This window comes from Panthera pardus, unplaced genomic scaffold (genome assembly GCF_024362965.1).
Source record: "Panthera pardus isolate Hobbes unplaced genomic scaffold, ASM2436296v1 HiC_scaffold_1, whole genome shotgun sequence".
NCBI classification, from domain to species: domain Eukaryota; kingdom Metazoa; phylum Chordata; class Mammalia; order Carnivora; family Felidae; genus Panthera; species Panthera pardus.
The window spans coordinates 83,409,756-83,431,799 of NW_026526654.1; the positions used below are offsets into that span (position 1 = coordinate 83,409,756).

The following is a 22,044-nucleotide window of genomic DNA, read 5'->3' on the forward strand; positions in this document are numbered from 1 at the left end:
CTGTGTCTCCCTCTCTCTCTGCCCCTCCCCCGTTCATGCTCTGTCTCTCTCTGTCTCAAAAATAAATAAACGTTAAAAAAAAAAAAATCTGTGTCCGTGTCCTCCTGGGATGCCTTTCTTTTCTACCAGATATGCGTCACACATTTCAAAAAAGTTCAAATATTACCTCTTGATGAGACCCTCCACAATATCCCTGAACAGAGTTTATTATATGTTTTATACCTAGAGCGTATCATACTATGCCAACATTTATACATCTCAAAATCCCTTACTGGCCTATGCATTCACAAATGGCCAGTACCACGCATCTTTGTCTTCCCAAAACTGGTATAGCACCTGGCACAGAAGTGTTCCATAAATGTTTGACAATGAGACTCTCTAGTCAGGGCCCAGAGTATACATACACCCTCAGTCAGCTGCATAAAGTCGACCTCCAGAGACAAGTTCACATTGTTTTAAAAACTGCAAGATCTATCTGGCAAACTGGCCCTTAAGGAAATTGGCATACCTGTGCACCAAGAGAGCCACAGTAAAGCCTATGGCAAGACCAAAAAAAAAAAAAAAAAATTCCTAAAAGAGCAATTTTAGATAGATCAAGTGGCTTAACAAGTACTCAGCTGAGATCCTCGTGCCTCGTGTTCCACACTGGAATATGTACGGTACAGTGTTTTGAACTGAAAATTAAAGATCAACATTATTACCTAGTTTCCTGAATCAGAGAGGAACACTGCAGTGCAGCACGACTGGAAAATACCCGACTGTGAAGAGCACTACAATACTAAAGGCCTTCCAAGATACACTGGCTACAAAACTGATAATGAACAACTAATTAAACTGGGCTCTCAGGTGAAGCCACTTAATGTTTAGCACTGTCCCTTTGATTACTTACTGGAAAATGCCTTCCGAAACAGTTCTAGTTTAGGATCTGTGCCAAGATCACTGCTTTCTTCACACAATCAAAATCTGCCAATAAATAAATGTTTTCAGAAGTCTTCCACTGATGTTGTTTTCTCAGTAGAATGAACCAGAAATGTGTTTCTAAAGCCAGCTCACTCCTTGTGCAAAGTATCAGCGTAATATCATTCAAACCCATGGTTTATTGAGAACTGAGGAGTAGATTTGTTCCTTCTTTTTTTTTTCTTAATAGCAACTGTCCTCTTTTAACATACTATAAAATGTGGGGCATTAGATTTACTAACACTGCCCACTCTACCATTAAAATGTAAGCTCCACAAAGGAAAGAATCTTTTTATTTGATTACTGATGTACCTCAAAAATCTAAAACAGCAGCTGACACAGTTGGTGCTCAGTAAATGTTTATTAATCAAATAATTAAATAAAATGAATGAATCTCCGCTTTTAGAGCTAATCATACTAAGTGGAAAGTCTGCCAAAATCTAAGTTTTTCAAAAATATTATCTGTTTACATTAAATCTTTTTACAATATATATCAGAGGACGTTGCTAAAATTTTTACTTTAAACACTGCCTGGATCATTTTTCCAAGCCCTGGGAGCAGGGAGAAAATTCCCAGTCCCATCTTTGTCAAGACTCCTCCTCCGAGACAGCTGACATTGCTGTAAAGTCTATGAACCATAAAAGGTCACTATTTTAAAGGAATTGAAAAGGCCCCATCCCATTTTGGTTTTGTTCACCTCCAATCTCATCTTTCAATCAAGTATACAGTGAGATTCAGGAATAGCAATTTTGTTAAAAGACAGAGTAAGTTTAGGAACAGATGAACAAAATCACAAAGTTAAATCTGACGGTATGTCATGTCCTTTCCAGTTTTTCCAACCCTGTCATGTTCTACCTAATTATAAATATGACAGCAGCCTAAGGTAACTGTATCAAAAATGCAGATAAACAGTGAAAGACTATTAAACGATAACACTAGTCTTTTATTAAATATACAAATGAGATTTCCCAGCGACTATTAATACTACCTCATTAAGTTGCAAAAGATGTGATTTACAAAACCATCTCTAGATAAGTGAGCCACTGGGAGAAAATCTTGCTGGGACAGATTTAATATGGATGGCTATTTCAAATATCTTATTTCAGCTAATGATGTATAAAATACAGATTTTTTTATTGACCTGTAAGTGACATGAAATATTACTTTTAGGTGTACAACATAATGATTTACTGCAAAATGATTTACCACATTAAGTTTATTTAACATTAATCACTACACAGTCGCCATTCTTTTAATGCTGAAAACTCAAGAACTACTCTCTTAGCAACTTCCAAATGTACACTACAGTATTGTTAACTATAGCCACCTTGCTATACATTACATACTCTCAAGATTTATTGATCTTTTAACCGTTAAGTTTGTACCTTTTGACCACCTTCAACCATTTCACTCACCCCCCACTACCTCTGGCAACTACTAATCAGTTCTCTGTACCGAGGAGTTCAGGGTTTGTTTTTTTCCTTGTTTGTTTGTTTGTTTGTTTTTTGGTCTCACATGTGAGATCATATGGTAGTTATCTACACAGTTTTTCTTAATGTAACAAGTTTGAACCAGATTACTGAAGATTCTGTACGCTTAACATATGTACATATCATATTTTACATAAATCTATGTGTAAATGCACATAATAAATTAAGATGTAACAGCTTAGTGGCATCGTTTGCAATAATAGACTACAAACAATCTAAATATCCATTAAAAAGAATACAGTATACAGCGGAATATCATGCAGCCTTTAAAAAGAACAAGGTAGATTTCTATGCGCGGATGTGGAACAAATCCCAAGACATGCAGTTCAGTGAGAAAATTCAAAGTGCATTGGGCTTCCGTGTGTCTCTACCAGTATGTGTGTCAGTATGTACTGCAGACAGGGAACTGTAAGCATGTGGATGATTGTAGAGGCAAAGAATATTTCTGAATAGATACATGATAAATTGGAAAGAGTGACTATCTTTTGGAGAGGGATCAGGGAGCTAAGGAAGTCCTATTTTTCACTGTGTACCATTTTATGCTATTTACATTTTTAACCTGTGCATGTACTAATTTTTAGTTCCAAAAACAAGATACTGTTTCCCATTTTTTAAGCTGTAATTTTTATAATAAAAATGTAATTAAAAACGAGCTTTAGAAAAATAGGAATACAGGTGCCCGGCTGGCTCAGCCAGTGGTGCATGTGACTCTTGACCTCAGGGTCATTGAGTTCAAGCCTCATGTTCAGCATAGGGTTTACTTAAAAAAAAAGAAAAGAAAGAAAAGGAGGAAAAAAATAGGAAAAATATCTTTATTTTTAAAGAAAAAACAGACATCAAAACAGGGGAGGGGCGCCTGGGTGGCTCAGGCTAGGCTAGGCATCCAACTTAGGTCATGATCTCACGGTTCGTGGATTCAGGCCCACAACGGGCTCTATGCTGAACGCTTGTTCAGAGCCTGGAGCCTGGTTCCGATTCTGTGTCTCCTCTCTCTGCCCCTCCTCCGCTCGTGCTCTGTCTCACTTGGTCTCTCAAAAATAAATAAATGTAAAAAAAAAAAAAAAAAACACAAAACAAAACAGGGGAGGGCTTTTTTATGAAGAGGATTGTTATCTACATGCCAATTAACTCAGCCAAGATAGGTGAGACCGACATGCCCCTCCCTGTACTGGAGGTTAGACTGCTGACCAGTCAGTGTTTCTAAGACTTGTTGGGAGGAGAGGAGGATCTAAAGATCAAACATGAAGTAATTTGTTTTCTAGATCATGAACATTTAGAAAACACAGGAGCATTTTAGAGCTGAAAGGATTCTGAACATCACAAACCCCATCCCCCATTCTCCCATTTTACAGATAAAGAAATATATTTCCACATGGACTAAATGACTACCTTAAGATCACGAAGTGATTTTGGAAGACAGCACTAAAATCAAAATCTCTGAGCCCCAAGCCTGTCGTAATTTCCATATACTGATAAGAGACACAAATACTTGCATGTATTGGCTTCCAAACAACTATATGATAACAGTATATGAAACAAACATCTTACCATATTCCATTTATATAGTCTCAGACTAAACTACTTTATAAACAGGATATAAATTAATATGAGAAAAAAAGGTGAGAAATACTACTACAAACTTAAGTGTGTGTGTGTGTGTGTGTGTGTGTGTGTGTGTGTGTGTGAATTGTTTTTTCTCAAAATTCATATACTGAAGCCCTAACTCTCAATGTGAATGCACTTGGAGACAGGGCCTTTAGGAGCACAAAAGTTATTAATAACAATTAATCCCAGGCAATAAGATGAGAAGACTGGTCTACTCTGACTTTATACACTGCTGTTCCAATGGAAATTTTTCATAACTTAAAAATAAGTGAAAATCAACCCTAAAATACATACATAAAAAATAAATATTCGAGTCCGTCAATAAATGCCTCAAAATCCTAGCACAAATCTTTAATATCACTTCTGGGTTACTGTAAATGCTCACAGCTTTGGTACGCGAAGCAGATATGCCTATAAAAAAGCAAACCAAAAAAAAAAAAAAATGCTGCTTCATAATAACGATAAATATAAATTTTCAAAGTTAAAAAAATAAAAGAATGCACACAACTTGGCTGAACCTTGAGGGAACTGTGCTGGGGGGGGGGGGGGGGGGGGAGGAAACGAATCCCAAAAGATTTCATGCTATATAATTCCATTTAAAACCATTCTTGAAATGACAAAATTATAGAAATGAGAGCAAATTGGTAGTTGCCAGGTTTGGGGAGGGAGGGAGGCTTACAAAAGGGCAACTTAAGGGTGACAAAACCATTCTGTGTCTTGACTGTGTTGGCAGGCACACCAACACACGTGATAAATTCCCACAGAAATACACGTGCATGCACACACACAAGTGCAAATAAGATTAGAGAAACAGGAATATGATAAGTGGAATGTAGCAATCAATGCCGGCTGTGATACTATACTCCAGGTATGAAACATGTTACCACTGGAGGAAAATGAGCGATGAAATGAGCTCTCTGTGTATTATTTTTTACAACTGCATTTGACTCTACATTATCTCTAAATAGAACGCTAATTTAAAAACTGAAAAATCCTATAAAAGGGCAAAAATACGAAGACATGTTCCTTTATTGTGGCAATGCACTTTTATGGAAAGAAGAGGTTTACTCATTCACTGAATCTTACCTCAACTTGTGTTAACTCAGTCCTCTTCGAATATTCCTCATAAAATTTATCAAGGCTTAATATTATCTTATACATCTCACAAGCCCACAAAAAAGAGTGCATGCTATATGAGAGTCCATTCCTATAAAGTTCAAAAAAGTCCAAAAAAAGTGAAAAATGAATCTACAGTGTCAGAATGTAGTGTTAGAAACCGTAAGTTATATTTGGGAACTGGGGCAAACCATCTGGGATGGGACAAAAGCAGGACTTCTGGGGGTACTGATTATGTACTATTTCTTGATCTGAGTTCTGATTATAAGCCATTGTTTTCAACTTATAAAAATTCCAAAAACTTGTGATTTTTTTCATTTCATTTCATACATTTTCCCTGTAAATATGTATACCTCAATGAAAACTTTTTTGACACAGACACACGATTCCATAAACCCCAAAGTATTTCTGCAGGCAGATCTACCCTATCAGAGCAGAGGAGTGTATGACCTTTCAGCTAAGGGAAACGCTGTGCAATCTTACATTTAAAGAAAAGGAAAAAATGAAAACAAAATAAAATTGTGATGCCAGATGATCAAGTCCGCAAGAAAATTTAAACTTCTGATAACAATACCCCTTAGAATATGCTGTCTAGTTTAACTGCCTCATGCACTTAACAAACCAAGCCTGTTTCCAAAAAATACGTCAAAGAATATAGGAAAAGGTAGAAAGCAGACTAAAAACTAAACATTTAAGGGTGAAGATTCAAAGCAGCCATTAAACCACCAACACAGTCCTCTTCCCTGATTCCTGAGCAACTTTACTTGCCAGTCACTGGTATGAAGCAATCTGCTCTCATCCAAAAGGAGTCACAACCCAGTACGACTCAGTTACCCAGAAGACTACAGCGGAAAAGAGGAGCCTCAGGCTTCACCGGGCAAGTTAAAGCAAGCCCTATAGAACCTAAATACATAACTCAGCTATTTAATCAAATAACTGTTAAAGGACTAAATACTAAATTGTCAAATGCCTTCTTAGCAATAACTACCTGTTCTCTCAAGAAGACCCTATATCCCAGACAATTACTTTCCTTTTATGAGGTATGGAATGAGCCTCACCTTCGAGCCATTGTCAGTATCTTCCCCCACCTCCCATCTTCACCTACTTACAATATCCTGTCCTATCTTTCATGTTCCAGATCTACTACTTCTGCATGTTAGAAAATCCTAGAAAGATAACATATTTAATCGAATAGCAGCTTTTTTGAAAATGCCTTTCTGTATGTAACAAAGGTACCATTCAGTTTGCCCCTACCACTCAAAGACTGATCAAATTACTTTGAGCCACAACTCACACAACCAGCAAAAGTTCACCTTGAAAATGCAAAGCTGCTGCTCCAAAGTGATAAATTTCCACCAGTAAAGTAACCGATTTTTACAAAACACTTTTAAGTGACAAATTAATCTTCTGAGCGTATCAATGCGGACAAACACATCTGCATTACAGCCAAGTCCATCACAGCAAGCTTTCTTTTAAAAAAAGCTCATCTCTGGGAAAACAATAATCCTCACAGTACAAACAGCTGGCGAAACATCTAGCCAAACTCATTTACAGTTAAAAAAAAAAAAAAGAAAAGACAAAAATGTACTGATGACCAAGTTAAAATGCCTATCAAAGTATCTTCAGATCTGCAAGCTGTTTAGAATTCCCGAGAAACGGGACTCCCCCTTCCTTTGGTTTAGAAATAGTATACTCAGAAACAGAAAAATCTGACACCTGCTCTCCCCCACTTGCTTAAGAGCAACATTCTGTAAAATAGATTGCATTCACGCATCCAACTCCACTAACAACTAAAAAGTTGCAAGGCAGTAGATAATGACAAGTGAAAAAAAGGAAAAAATACCAACAGCCCTGACAACATGCTCGAAGCCAAATGCTCAGGTGCACGCACGTGAACGCCGCACCGGACACGCTTTCCAGGCTCCCTGCTAAGAGTTCGCTTGATACAAAGTTGTAGAGGACAGGATCCCTACTCTCACCCGGCAAACTTATCTTGGCTTCAGCAGAACTATGTCGAAATGCAAGTCTTGGGAAATTCCTCCTCTCAGCTCTCGACTAAACCTAAGCACAGTACACAAGTTGCTGTCCCTTCACTCCTAATCCTTAGAAAGCATTTCCTGCTTGAAAAATCTTTCTCCCGTACGCCTTCCACAAACTTTTTCCGTTCTTTCGGCCTTACTCCAGGAAGCCTTAAGCCCGCCCATCACCTCCCGCCCCCTGCCCACACTCACACCCACTAGGGAACCTCAACACTCGGCAGACACCGCTCCACACGGGCACGCAAAACACATGTGCCTGCAAACCCAGCCCCTTTCCACACCCCCCGGAAACGACACCCCCTTTCTCACACACCGCACGCCACAGCCCATCCCCCTTCCTCCCAGCCCCCACTCGCAGCACCCCCGTCAACCCACCCACGTTCCGGGGAACCCAGCCTCCCCTCACTCCCCAGCTCGCCGAAGGCGGTGGGGAAGGGAAGCAGGAAGAAGGAAGGAGGGCTCAGGCCCGGCCTAGGCCTTTCAGACCAACTAGGGAAGGTGAAGGGGGGTGGGGTGGGGGGGGGGACGACCCGCGGGCAAAGCTCGTCGCAAGGCCTCATCCGGGCCCCCTCCGGCCCCAGGCCTTCCCTCCGCCGCCGCGCCAAGGCCCGGGCCGCCCTCCCAGCCCGGACCACACTCACTTGCCAGCCGCGGTCCATCGAGGACGCCGCCGCCGCTGCCTCCTCCGCCGGCTGCGGCTCCGGCCCCCGGGCCTCCCAGGTCCGGCTTCTTGGGCCCCGGGGGCGGCCCAGCTCCCCCGCCCGGGACTGCTCCGGGCGGAAAGGCGGCCACCGGCGCGCCCGCCAGAGCCAGGGGGACGCTGTTGCTATGGAGGCCGAGGCCCGGGGCAGCTCCGGCGGCTGGGTCCTCATGCAGGAACTGACACTCCTCCCCGTAGAAGCAAGTCTTATCCTTAGCGTAGTAGCGGCAGTACTTCAGCTTGACTCCCGCCGCCGCCCCGCCGGGGACACCCCCGACCCCCGGCGGGGCCACCACCGCCACTGCCGCCGCCAGCGAGGAGGAGGAAGGGGAGGCGGCGGCCGAGGGGGGCGGGAGGCCGCCGCCACTGTTCATGGCAACGCCGCAGCCTCGTCTTCCGCTGCCGCCCGAGGAGCCGCCGCCGCCGCCGCCACCATAGACCGGGGAGGGAAGGAAGACGCTGCCGGTGCCGGATAAAAGCCTGGGCGGGTGGGTCTGTCCCGCTGCGGGAGCCGGAGCCGCCCGGGGAGAGGGGGGGGAGGGGAGAGGGGAGGGAGGAGGGGGTAGGAAGGAGGGGAGGGGAGGGGGAGAGTTGGGATTCTCTCTCACTCACTCTCTCGTTCTCTTTTCTTAAAGGGGCCGCGCGGGACGACGGGGTGGGCGCGCGGGCCCAGACGGGGCCTTCGAGGGAGCGGGCTTGGGAAGGGGGAGCGGCGGCGGCGAACGGGCTGGGAGGGCGGAGGGGCCAGTTTATTTTTAAATTCTGCCTCCACTCGCTCTCTCGCGCTCTGGTTCCTCCGAGTTGTTTATTCCATTTTCCTCTTCCTGAGAGGGCCGTCGCCGCTGCGCAGGCGCGCCGAGGCGCGAAGGTTTGTGGGTAGCGGGAGCGCGAGGGGAAGCCCCGCCAGGCGTCCGGCCCCCGGGGCATCCGCGAGCCAGCCGGCGGTTAGGACGGGCGGTTCGCGGTGGCCTTCCCTGAGGCTGATCCGGGTGGTGAAGTTCTCACGAGACGAATACCTTCCTACTTTGTATGTCCTCTAACTTACGAAACCAGGCGGCGTTTTTTAATCGAAAAGACAAAATTAGCAGCCTGTAAACGGTCAATTTGAGGGTCCGCACCTGGAGACGGAGGCAAAGCCCTTGCTCTGTTTGAAGGATAGTTTCGTCTGTTTGCCACACTTCCCCTCCCTCCTCTCCCTCTCTTTTCACCACCTTCCTCTGTTTCCTTCTCCTTGAAGGCGATGAGAGCTGCAGGACTGATTACCTGAACTGCTGGGCCTTCTATCAAAAAACTGAGCCAAAAATGGTGGATTTGGACAAACCCCCTGCTCAGTGCAGCACCTGTTTTCTCTATTTATATTACTGAAAGGCTTCAGTAAAATATTATGAAAAATAAGATGCCACCTGGGGACAACACTGCCTAGGCAGCGCCAGGTTTCATGTATAAATGTGCTAGATTGCTTTTCTCCCATCAGCCTAGTCTTGATTTGAAATGCATTTTTAAAAGATAGTTTTTCCCTCCGCGATCTCTGATGTTTTGCTCTGTATTAAAAAAAAAAAAAAAAAAAAAAAAAGTTTTCAGGAATTGTAAAGCATTGCTATGAAGGGAAAAGTAATTTTAACATTTTAGTTTTTCCTCCTGTCTAAAAGAGTGGGCCAAAAGGCGATATCGCAGTTGTGCAGGGGGAATATTTGCTGGCAGTATTTAAGGAATTGTGGCAAATAGAAGAAATCGCACAAGAACGGATATAAGCAAGCGTACCACACTGCAAAAAGGGGGAAAAGTGGATTCCGTACATCACAAACTGGTAAGCCTGGTGATGTTGCTTAACTGAATTCAAAAACAACGTTGTGTTGCGACTGTTGTTGAAAACCCCTTTCGTCTATTTATTCAGCAAATATTTATTGATGCCCATTATGCGTAGCAGGAACTGCCAAGAGCTGGAGAAACAAAACTAAACGAGATGCCGTCTTGTCTGAGTTCGAATGGATTCCTTTCCCTCTGGTCGGGGAAGCGTAAAGTACCCAGGCGATTATAAACCTGTGTCTTCAGTGTTAATCTTATCACACTGGCTATAAGAGGATGTTAAAGATGTTAGACTTTCTGGAGAAAGTTGATAATTCTAATAGGCGTTGAGAACATCTGCTTTGAATGCAGACGGAGTGAGTTTGTAAGCCAGCGCTGAGGTTTAAGAGCTGTGTTACTCTGGGTAAGTTACTTCATTTCTCTGTGCCTCATTAGCAAAATGATGATGATAGTATCTACTTCATAAAGTATAAGCTACTGTATGTAAAGTGTCCCATGCTTAGTAAGAATTCATTAGATTTTAGCTATTGCTGTTAGTAATCTTGCGGCCAGTAGTAATCGACGTAGAAGGGTGCGGAAAAGAGCTTCACAGGCAAAGCAGGCAGCTTGTGCAAAAGGCCTTGTGAAAGAGAGCTTTCATTGTTAGGACAGTGGAGAACTGAACAGGAACCATATCGCACAAGTCTCCGTGTGACATGTTAAAGGACTTAACTTTTTCTTGAAGGCAAGAGAAAGCTGTGACAGGGTTTTAAAAAGTCACGTAATGCCATGGTCAGATTTCCCTTTAGAGAAAAACATTTTGATTCTCCTAGGAACCCTATGAGAAAAGTAAAGAAGATGGGTTATCACCATTTTGTGGATGAACAAACTGAGTAAGGTGTGGATTTACACCAAGTTACCAGCTTGTAAATCTCAAAGCTACGATTTCAATTCAGGACTTCTAGGTCCAACTCTTAATCTTAGCTCAGGTCTTGATCAGGTCATGAGGTTAAGCCTGGCATCGGGGTTCACGCTAGGCTTGAAGACTACGTAAAAAAATGTTTTTATTTTTTTAATTCAAGACTTCTAATTACAAAACACGTGCTCTTTCCATCACACATTTGCCATTCCTCAGTGAACATATATATTTACTGATTGCTTGGAAAGCAAAGCTGTGTCTGGTGAGACAACCTAGGTTCATTAAATCCATGCCAAATTAAGCATATCACTCAAATAAACCTTTATTGAGAACCTATGTATCAAGTTCTGTGCTAGGCTATGATAAACAAAAATATGTAAAATACAGCCTGTGTCCTCAAGAGTTACTGAGAATCCCGAGGGGAAATGCCAAAGATAAATCATCCCTCACTACCACATTTGACAGAGTTTTCTATTAAATCATTGTGAACAAGATGGAGAAAAGTAGACCAAGATACTTTAGGTGACTTGAGTATCTTTGATTAGGCATAATTGAAATGTTGGGGCGCCTGGGTGGCTCGGTCGGTTAAGCGTCCGACTTCGGCTCAGGTCATGATCTCACGGTCCGTGAGTTCAAGCCCCGCGTTGGGCTCTGTGCTGACAGCTCGGAGCCTGGAGCCTGTTTCGGATTCTGTGTCTCCCTCTCTCTCTGCCCCTCCCCTGTTCATGCTCTGCCTCTCTGTCTCAAAAATAAATAAACGTTAAAAAAAAAAAAAAATTTGAAATGTTGCTAAAGCTGCCATTGGAGTGCTTTAAACAATATCCGAAGAGTATTGGTAAATTCGTACATGGTCTTTACTATCTTCCTTTGGACTCTGTCCTGAACGTTTCTTCAAAAAATGTTACCTACTGCCTAGCATATTTAGCAGATCGGCAATGTGTTGCAAAAACAGTGGGGATAGATAACACGGTAAATGGCAAATTGGGATTTGTAAAAAATGGACCAGTGCTAACAAATTGAAACCTGAATTAAATTTGGAGGGAAACGTCAAACAGGCACTTTAATACATCACCGACGATAACAACCTCTCTGCGTGCCTCCTCAAAGCAAACAGGCAGTATTTCTTCAAAACCCTTCAAAATGTACATTACCTTGTAACTGTTATTCCACTTGGCAAATAAGTCCTAAGAAAATAAATGTAAGTAAGGAGTTTTATGCTGTAACGTAATCATTGCAATATTACATACAAAGCTAAAAAAAGAAAGAGCTGCTAACAATGTAAATTCTAAAACCAAGGAGAATAAATAGTGGACTATTCACCTGGAATATTATGCAGCCATTAAAAAAGACAGCCAGGAAAAGGTACAATGGTGTTTACAGTACAATGTAAATATTTAACATGAAAGAAGATTGCATGTGTTGTATTATGATATAAACAATAAAAAAGCTAATAGAAATAAAGATTCAAAGAACTGCCTCAAAACATTAACAGTGGTTTTACCTAAGGTGGTAGAATGACCACCTCTGTTTCCTCTAGTTCCCAAATTTGTATCATGATCATATGTCCATAATAGAAAAATAAGCATTAACATTTATTATAATTTACTCTTAACCTTTTAATTCTGAGGGTGAGTACATGGATGTTTATTCAGTTGTTCTGTGTATTTTTAGTTTCATTTTGTTTTCAAATAAATTTGTGAAGGCAAGCCGGACACTCACTTGTTGTCCATTTCTGCAAATTTTCACTCGTCCAGTGTTTCCCAAAGTGTATTTCACGGCAGATTGGTTCAGCAGTATGTTAACTGGCTTTACACAGAGGAAAGGGTCTAGTGTTGAGACGGTTCCCATGGGAAATGCCGAGTTGAACAACTTTGTTCTTTGTTTCGGCCTTGAGTATGTTGACATGTTGTAATTCTCTAATAGCGGGACTTAATTAGCAGAATTTACCGAATTATTTCTTACCACTTTTTTCAGAACACTTTTCTGTCTACTCCCCTTGCAGAGTCAGTGTTCCTCAAACACACTTTGAGAAACACTGTCCCAGTCACCTGCCTTCTCATTTCCCCCGTAAAACTTGCTCTTTTCACATGTGTCTGCATTCTGCAGTCCCCCATGCCAACCCTTCTACCTTGCTTTCTACTTCGTGCAGCCATGAAAAGAAAGCACTGCCTACGTCCTTAGAACAGGAGCCCCTTCTCCCATCTAGGACAGATCCTTTCATTCCTGCCCTGAACTCCCCTAATATTTCCTCGGTGGACTAAGCGTTCTCCATCCAGCATCTCCTCGGACTCTCCTCCTAGTATGTGATTATGTAAAGTTTCACACCGAAATAATGCTTAAGGCATCCATTCCTTTCTGTCGTGAACCTTTTGTAATCAGAACCGAAAGCATTTTTGTTTTTTAAAATCCCCGAAAAGAAACACTGCTGATAAGAGGGCTAACTAATAACAGCCACGTTGGAGGGCAATTTGGCAAGATTTGTAAAATTTTCAAAAATCCATACCCAAGACCCAACAATGCCACTCCTGGTATCTCCCCTAGAAAGACCCTTTTGTGCTCAAGGAGGCATACGTCACAATGTTCGTTTGAGGCGTTGTTGTTAATAGTGAAATTGGAAATTACCTAAATGTTCGTAAATAAAGAGATGGGATCTTTAAGTGCCATTATCCTCCAGGAGCCGTTGTTGAATGAAAAAGCCACAATGCAGATAAATACGGAATATAACACCTTTTATGTAAAATAAAATACATTTCCTACAACGACATATATAAATGTGTACAGAAAGGACTGGAAGGATACACATGACATTGCTAACAGGATGGGGATTAGGAGCAGTAATGAAAGGGGACTTTAGCTTCATATGTAATGGGCCAGATTTTACAAGAAGAATGGATGCCGGCTTCTGTAATTAAAATTTGACTTTAAAGAAAGACAACCCTCACCTTCTTTTGTCCTAACTTCTCTTCAGGGGCAATTTACTTGGACCACCCTTTCCACCACCAGTCCCTTCGTCTCCATTCATCCTTAATTGAGAATAATCGAGAATAAGGGACGTTACCCTTGCTACGTTAAAGTCTTTTTTTTACCGGGGCCACTGCTGATATTCATTAGCAAATTTATTGGATACTCTGTAATATTCAACAACAATAACAACTCTGCTGCGCTCCTGGCTCGGCTCCCAGTCACCCTTTCCTCTCATTTTTTCCTTCCTCCTTTTTAGTGTTGCCTCTGCCTCTGCCATTCAGCGCTGCCCGCATAGTAGGTCTTGCAGAAATACTGTGAAATGCATTTCAAGTGATCAATTTATTAAAATTTAATACAGCGCACGGGAAATCCTCTGAGGCTCAAGCTTGTGTTGTGAACACAAAATGCCATGGTAATGAGACATAAAAGTACACTGGATTTGGAATTTAAATAACTGGTTTGAAACCTGGTTGTTACTACGTTCTACCCATGTGGCTCTTAAGCAAGTCTCTTAACCTCTTAGCTTCAGTTTCTTAATTTTTAAAATGGAAGTAATACCTACTTCATGGAGCTGCCCTGAGGATTGAATGATCTCTCTGCCACCGAGTAAACAAAGTTTTCATTTACAAAATAATTGTAACCACCTTTCTGTGTAGAAGGCATTCTACTTCTAACAACTGTGTATCTTATTACCTTTGATGTTCCTTCTTTTTAGCACCTGTCATACATCCCTCTACTTCTGTGATGATGACGCTGGCTGGCAATTACTGTAATGATGTCTCAAATTACAGTGTTTCACCGCTTACAGAAGCAGCCAGGCATGCTTTCCATTTCTCTTCCCGACTCTCCTGTGAAACAGTGAAAATGAGGATATTATTTTAATATTGGGAACCTGAGACTTTGAAAAGATCTCTAAGGTTCTGTGACTTGCCCAAAATTAGCTGAGGCTCTTTAAAATGCCATGTTCTAGGATATTTCTCCTAAACTATGATCAGCTCAGTGGAGTTTATGTCCTCTCATTCTGGATCTTCTTACTGTTGCCTTTAGCCCACCTTGGGATTAAATATATTCCCTCCTTATCCTTCACTAAAATGCCTCAAGTTCATGTTTCATTCATTTGGATACTCTGTTAACAGAGCCCTTGAGCAAGTCTGGGGTTTTGAAACCCATAATTGCATACTGATAGGGAGAGTAACTTCCAAGATTATTTACGTGTGCCTTCATGGTTGTGTTTACAAATGCAGCCACATTCCCATTTGTGGATGGAAGAACTGTGAGGAATGATGAAATCATGTTTTTCTTCTTCACCTGGTAATCTAAATGAGCATTGGTTTCCAGGTAGTCACCCACCTTGGTGAAAACAAGACTTATTCTAAATTATACCACATTTTTGAGATGTACTTAGGCACCCTAATCACATTTCTAGAATGTCATGGTAGCAAATCTTCATTTTTTAAGAGAAGATTAGGTACAATTTATCAGAGCCAGTCGTCATAAATGGCAAAAATTACTGAACAGGACCATCTCATTTGTGATTCAAAATAATGATGTGAATATAAGTAAAACCAATGTTCTTGTGTGGCTTAAAAGCTGACGCTGAAAATAATTTCCTAAAAACAATGGAACATCATTAAAGGGTAAGTGTAAAATGTTCCCATGTAACTATAATAAGTATTCCACAAGGAAAGTGTTTGTTTGAGTTTATAGGCTAATGTGTTTGCTTGTTAAAAATTATTCAAGGGTCTTATTTTTCTCTCAGATCTCTTCAAAAACATTTTGTAGGCGACTTCCTACTTCTAGAGGAGGGCTCTCTCTATAGGAAGGATTCATTCTTGAGTATCCTTTACTAAAAATAAACCTTCAGACAACTCTAAGTAACTTTCATGCTATGAAGATGACCTCCACAACTGCAAATAATCCACAAATCATATTTACTTGGGGATAGAATGTGAGAATTATCTTTTGTCTGGGTGGCCTCGAGCAATGTTCCCCCAGCAACAGTTTGCTAAGAGCTAAAGTTGATGTTAATTTGTGCTAAGTACCAGTAATTGGGAAAACTTAACATTTTCTAAGTAGGGATTGTGTCAGTGGTCGCAGCCTCAGCCTCCGTTTAAAACTTTCTCCAAGACAACTAGCCTGGAAACTACGTGTGGATAAGTTAGGGCTATTTTTGAGTCCCAGAAATGAATTTCACTGCCTTCATGTATGTTTCTTCTACATTTGTAAAATCGAATGTCGTCTTACACTCTTAAGTTCTGCTCTGTAATTCATTACTAGGTTATTAGCAACTTTCTATTGTTAACCTTGCTTGGACAACTTTTTGGTGGACTGACAACAAAAGTCTTCCAATTTGTGGCAGTTACAAATCACTGATATGTTGAAAGATTTTTTAGTGCATCTGTGACAAGGTAGCCTTTCATCAACGTCATCATACTCGTACATTTGTGTATAGTGTGCAGGTGTTAAGTCTTGGTAGTAGGAAAAAGCAGTTTGCCACCATTCTTGACAAGTTTTCAAAGGACTTGAAGACTCTCCTTCTTCTATTCCTTCTAATATTCTTATATACTCTCCTTATAACATGTTAACATTAGCGTACCTTGGAAATAACCATGATTGTGGAAGTATGTCATTTTTATCGTCCCCCACAGCTACCACCAGCCTTACAGAAGTGGCTGCAATCTAGCAAAGCCCTCTGCCACCATTTCCTGTTGATTCGGCACCCCCACTCCAGAAAGTCACTTGGATGTTTCTATGTGTGGCATGCCCGTTATTATAATTTTAAATCTGACAGCTCTATGTTAATTTATTTTACTATTTCAAAGGTTAGATATTTGTTTCAGTGCAGATGTTCTAGTTTATACTCTGATGTAAAGCTTTGTATCAGGAGGCTTACTAAAAGTATATATATTAAAACAAGATTCTTAATGGGATATGCCATTAGTAAATTTAAAAGGAAGCTCCTGGGGCGCCTGGGTGGCTCAGTCGGTTGGGCGGCCGACTTCAGCTCAGGTCACGATCTCGCGGTCCGTGAGTTCGAGCCCCGCATCGGGCTCTGGGCTGATGGCTCAGAGCCTGGAGCCTGCTTCCAATTCTGTGTCTCCCTCTCTCTCTGCTCCTCCCCCGTTCATGCTCTGTCTCTCTCTGTCTCAAAAATAAATTAAAAACGTTAAAAAAAATTTAAAAAAAATAAAAATAAATAAATAAATAAATAAAAAATAAAAGGAAGCTCCTGGAAGCAAGAAACTTTGTCTTTTGCACAGGTGTGTTCAAACTCTTCACATAACCTAGTATAGAGCAAAGGTCTAGGTTCTACAGTTTATTTAGGATTTTTGATGTTTGCCTAAGTGAAAACAAAAAGCAAGAATGAGAGTGCTGATTTCGGGAAAAGAAAATTAAGGCCCAAATACTAAGTGTGAAAAAGAGGAATGTTATGTACAGATAAAAGGCAAATACAAAATAATAAACTTATATGCACCAAATAATACTATTGAATGCCAAAATGCAGAAACACTTACCAATACAAAAGTTGGTTTGAATCACATGCACACACACAATTATAATGGTAGAGTTTAATAAACCTCTTTCGGAATTTAACATAAATAGACAAAAAAGCAAGGACACACTAATGTATTAATAATACATAATCAACTGACTTATGTTTTAGCCGAATAGAGAACTTTATACCCTCTTACCAAAATACATATTCTTTTCATGTAACCATGAAAGATTTACAAAAATTACACATACCCTTGCCCATAATATAAACCACACTGCATTTCAAAAGATAGGGATTTGGGGGTGCCTGTGTGGCCCAGTCGGTTAAGTGTCTGACTCTTGATCTTAGGTCACGATCTCACAGTTTGTGGGATCGAACCTGGTGTCGCTCCCTGTGCCAACAGTGTAGAGCCTACTTGAGATTCTCTCCCCCTCTCTGTCTCTCCCCTGCTCACTCGCCCTCTCAAACATTTTTTAAAAAGGGATTTTAGTGACTACATTTTCTGATTATAATCCAGTATAACTAGAAATCAATGCTAAAAAAAGGATCATAAAGCCCACCTACTTGGAAAGTAAGAAATGTTTTTCTAAATATTTCCAGGACCATAGAAATAAAACGGAAATTATAATACCCAAAAGTCAATGAAAAGGAGTACATACTGCATCTTAAAGCCTAGGATACACTGCTATACTAAGAAGAAATGTATACATAGCCTTAGGTACTTTCATTATTAAAAAAGAATGAATAGTAACAAACTTACACAAGGACAAAATGAAATGAGAGGAAGAAAAGGTAGTGTGTAATAAAGGAAAGACTGAAACCAATGAAATAGAGAACATCAAGAGGTTTAAACAGATACACTCCTGGCAAGTCTGATGATGGCAAGAAGAAAAATATACATATTATCTTCAAAACACTTATAGAAAATAACTACCAATCTACAATACAGTGTCCAAGGAAAATATTTTTTAATGTTTAATGTTTATTTTTAATGTTTTAAATTGTTTATTTTTGAGAGAGAGAGACAGAGCATGAGCAGGGGAGGGGCAGAGAGAGGGGGAGACACAAAATCCAAAGCAGGCTCCAGGCTCTGAGCTGTCAATGCAGAGCCCAACGCCAAGCTGGAACCCACAGACCACGAAATCGTGACCTGAGCCAAAGTCGGACGCTTAACTGACTGAGCCACCCAGGAACCCCTTAATGTTTAGTTTTGAGAGAGAGAGAGAGAGAGAGAGAGAGAGACATACACCCACACACAGCACAAGCAGGGGAGGGGCAGAGAGAGAGAATCCAAAGCAGGTTCCATGCTGTTAGGGCAAAGCCCCACGTGGGGCTCGAGCCCATGAACCATGAGATCATGACCTAAGCCGAAATCAGACACTCGACTGAATCACCCAGGCGCCCCAGAAATATTCTCTGGAAATGAAGATGAAATCGTTCTCAGACAAAAGTCAGAAAATTAGTCCCTAGCAGACCCGCACTAAAGGATTTCAAACAGAAGAAATGAAGAGCGATAGGGTGAAATATATGAGTAAAACCAAATGAATATGGACCACATAAAACAATACCAGTGCCCTGTGAGGTTTTAAATAGATGTGGAATGAAAAGACATGAAAACAACACATAAATCATAGGGGATGTAAGTGAAGGACCTTGAATTCCTTGCATTTTCAAAGAACAGTAGTAATTTACCTTCGACTTTAGTAACCTCTAGGATAACTAGAGGTTTTGTAACCTCTAGGATAACTACTAAAAGTAAGAATATATAACAACTTAATACAAGAGGAAATGGAATAATCATGTATTTGACCCAAAAGAAATAAAGACAGAAAAATTGACACAGAATAAGCAGAATAAATGGAAAACAACTTTAACTATATTAAATGTAAACCTTCAAGCTCCAATTAAAAGACAAAGACTTTCAGCCTTTCCAAGCTACTTGTATAAGGGTCCGTACGACATTGTTCTGGGTTCCTGTGGTAACTTAAAGGGAATCTTTCACAATCTTTCCGGATCTTTGGGTGCTCCCCGATGAAAGAGGAGGATGTCTTCATAAGGCAGCAGGAACCCGCTTAGGTGGCACCAGCCTTGACCTCCAAATGGATTAGCACACCTACAAAAGGAAGAGTGATGGTGTCTACATCACAAATATGAAGAGAACCTGGGGGAAGTTTCTGCTTGCAGCCTGAGCCACTGTTGATGTCAATGTCACATCCGCCAGGAATACTGGCCACCAGGCTGCGCTGAAGTTGGCCACCACCATGGGATCTGCTCCTATTCCTGGCCGCTTCACTCCTGGAACCCTTATTAGCCAAATCCAGCCTCGAAGGAGCCAAGATCTGTGGTAGCTACCAATCCCAGCCTCTCACACAGGCGCCTCATGTTGCCCTGCCTACCATTGCCCTGTGTAACACAGACTCTCCTCTGTGCTATGTGGACATTGCCATCCCGTGCAACAATAGACCTAGTGGGTGGTAGAGCCTGAGGTCTACTTCTAGAGACATCCTGAAGAGATTGAGAAGGAAGAGCAGGCTGCTCCTGAAAAGGCCAGGACCAAGGAGGACTCTCAGGGCAAATGGACTGTTCCTGCTCCCTGGTTTACCGCTACTCAATCCAAGGTCACAGACTAGTCAGACGGTGCAGGTGCCCTCTGCGCCTGTCCGGTGGTTCCCTCCTGCCGCCTGGCACGTTCCGCCTGCCACTGAAGACTGGTCTGCAACTCCCACTGCTCAGGCCACTGGAAGGAGGAACGATACTGTCTGTTCTTCCACAGACTCTTAAACAGAAAACGGAAATAAGGTCGATGGAAAATAAAAAGACCAAGACTTCTGGGTTGGATTAAGAAGAAAACTATCGGGGTGCCTGGGTGGCTCAGTCAGCTAAGCATCCAACTCTTGATTTCGGCTCAGGTCACGATCTCAGGGTCATGAGATCAAGCCCCATGTCAGGCTCGGTGCTGAGCTCCATGCTGGGGATGAAGCCTGCTTAAGATTCCCTCTCTCTCCCTCTTCCTCTACTGCTCATGTGCACGTGCCTTCTCTCTTTCTCTCTCTCTCTCTCAAAAGAAGAGGAAGAAGAAGAAAACTATATTTCATGGTTCAATCAAAGAAGCACAATCAGTATGAGTGTAAAGAATAAGGGCTTAGTTGTAGAAATTAGATCTTACACAATTGGGGGACATTTGATACAATTTAATGCCCATGATATTTTTAAAAATCCATAGCAACTAGGAATGGAAAGGAGCATATTTAATCTATAATAGGGATCCTTAAAAAAAACCAAAAAACCTATAGCAAACAGCATATTGGTGAACTGTTAAAAAATTTTCCCTCTGAAATCACGACTGGGATGGATGCTCACAACCACCATGTACACACCAACATGGTCCCAGAGGTCCTAAATGACACAAAAATGGAGGAAGGGGAATTAAGGACTGGAAAGGAAGAAGTAAAACTAAAGATCCTTAGAAAACATGCTTCTGTATTATTGCTGGATACAGGGTCACCATAGACGATTCATTTGTATTTCTCTTTATCAGCAAAAATTAGAAAACTGAAAAAGTTTTAAATGATACCATTTATACAATCATACCTAGAAGTAATTCTAATGAACTGTATATAAGACCTTTACATATAAAACTTTTAAAAGGTAAGATATGAGTTATTATTATTTCATGACTTCATAATACAATGTATTCATATTTCATTATTAAGGAGACCTAAATAAATAGATATAGCAAGGTCACAGACTGGAAATAGCATAAGGATGTCAGTCCTCCCCCAACTGATAAATAAGTTTGGTGCAATTTTAATCAAACCCAAGTAGGGTTTGTGTATGTGTATGAGTATATACTACAGACCAGTGAAGAAAGTTTTTTCAATAAATGATGCTGGTTCAATTAAATACAGATGGATGTATTTAATAGATTATAGGTTTAAATTTGAAAGTAAAATAAGGCTTCTTAAAAATAACATGGTAGAGGGGGCGCCTGGGTGGCTCAGTCGATTAAGCGTCCGACTTCAGCTCAGGTCACGATCTCACGGTCCGTGAGTTCGAGCCCCCCGTCGGGCTCTGTGCTGACGGCTCAGAGCCTGGAGCCTGTTTCAGATTCTGTGTCTCCCTCTCTCTCTGCCCCTCCCCTGTTCATGCTCTGTCTCTCTCTGTCTCAAAAATAAATAAACGTTAAAAAAAATAATAATAACATGGTAGAGGGGTGCCTGGGTGGCTTAGTTGGTTAAGCATCCGACTTCGGCTCAGGTCCTATCTCGCAGTTCTTGAATTCAAGCCCTGCATTGGGCTCTGCACTGGCAGCTCAGAGCCTGGAGCCTGCTTCGGATTCTGTGTCTCCCTCTCTCTCTCTGCCCCTCCCCTGCTTGCGCTCTGTCTCTCTCAAAAATAAACATTAAAAAAAAATTTTTTTTAAATAACCTGGTAGAATATCTTTGTGATCCTGAGGTAGCAAAGATTTCATGAACAGGACGTAAGGACATTAACAGAAAAGAGTAAAAAAAAAAAAAAAAAAAAAAAAAAAAAAAATTCTAAAATTAACAATTTAATCTTTAAAGTGAAAAGAATCAGATAAAATATTTACAACACATAAAATAGGTAAATAATATATAAAGAATCCCCTCAAAACAATAAGAAAATGATAACCCAATAGAAAAATTAGCAAGAGACTCAAACAGGCACTCCTCAAAAGATGATATACAAATAGTCAATAAGTATGAAAAGGTTTTCAACCTCATAAGTAATCAGAATGAAAAAACAAAAGTGTATACTACAACATAGCTGACAAAAATGGCTAAAATTTAAAAAGGACAATACCAAGTGCTGACAAAGAATATGTAGTAACCAGAATCTTTAATATACTGCCAGTGAGACTTAAAATTGGTACAACTACATTGGGAAAATAGTTGCTGCTATGAACACGGGCTTTATTAAAATTAAAGAAATGCAAACACAACCGTTTAACT

General features: G+C 41.0%; 1 protein-coding gene across 6 annotated transcripts in view; it reads right to left on the reverse strand.

The window, feature by feature from the left end:
- Nucleotides 1-8,400, reverse strand: part of PAN3 (poly(A) specific ribonuclease subunit PAN3) — a 131,147-nt gene extending 122,747 nt beyond the window's left edge. For all 6 annotated transcript variants that reach the window (XM_053900675.1, XM_053900674.1, XM_053900671.1 and 3 more), the window contains exon 1: nt 7,849-8,400. In XM_053900675.1, coding sequence (XP_053756650.1) covers nt 7,849-8,281 — 433 coding nt within the window. In that variant the 5' untranslated portion in view covers nt 8,282-8,400. The remainder of the gene's footprint in view (nt 1-7,848) is intronic.
- Nucleotides 8,401-22,044: the final 13,644 nt, after the last annotated feature.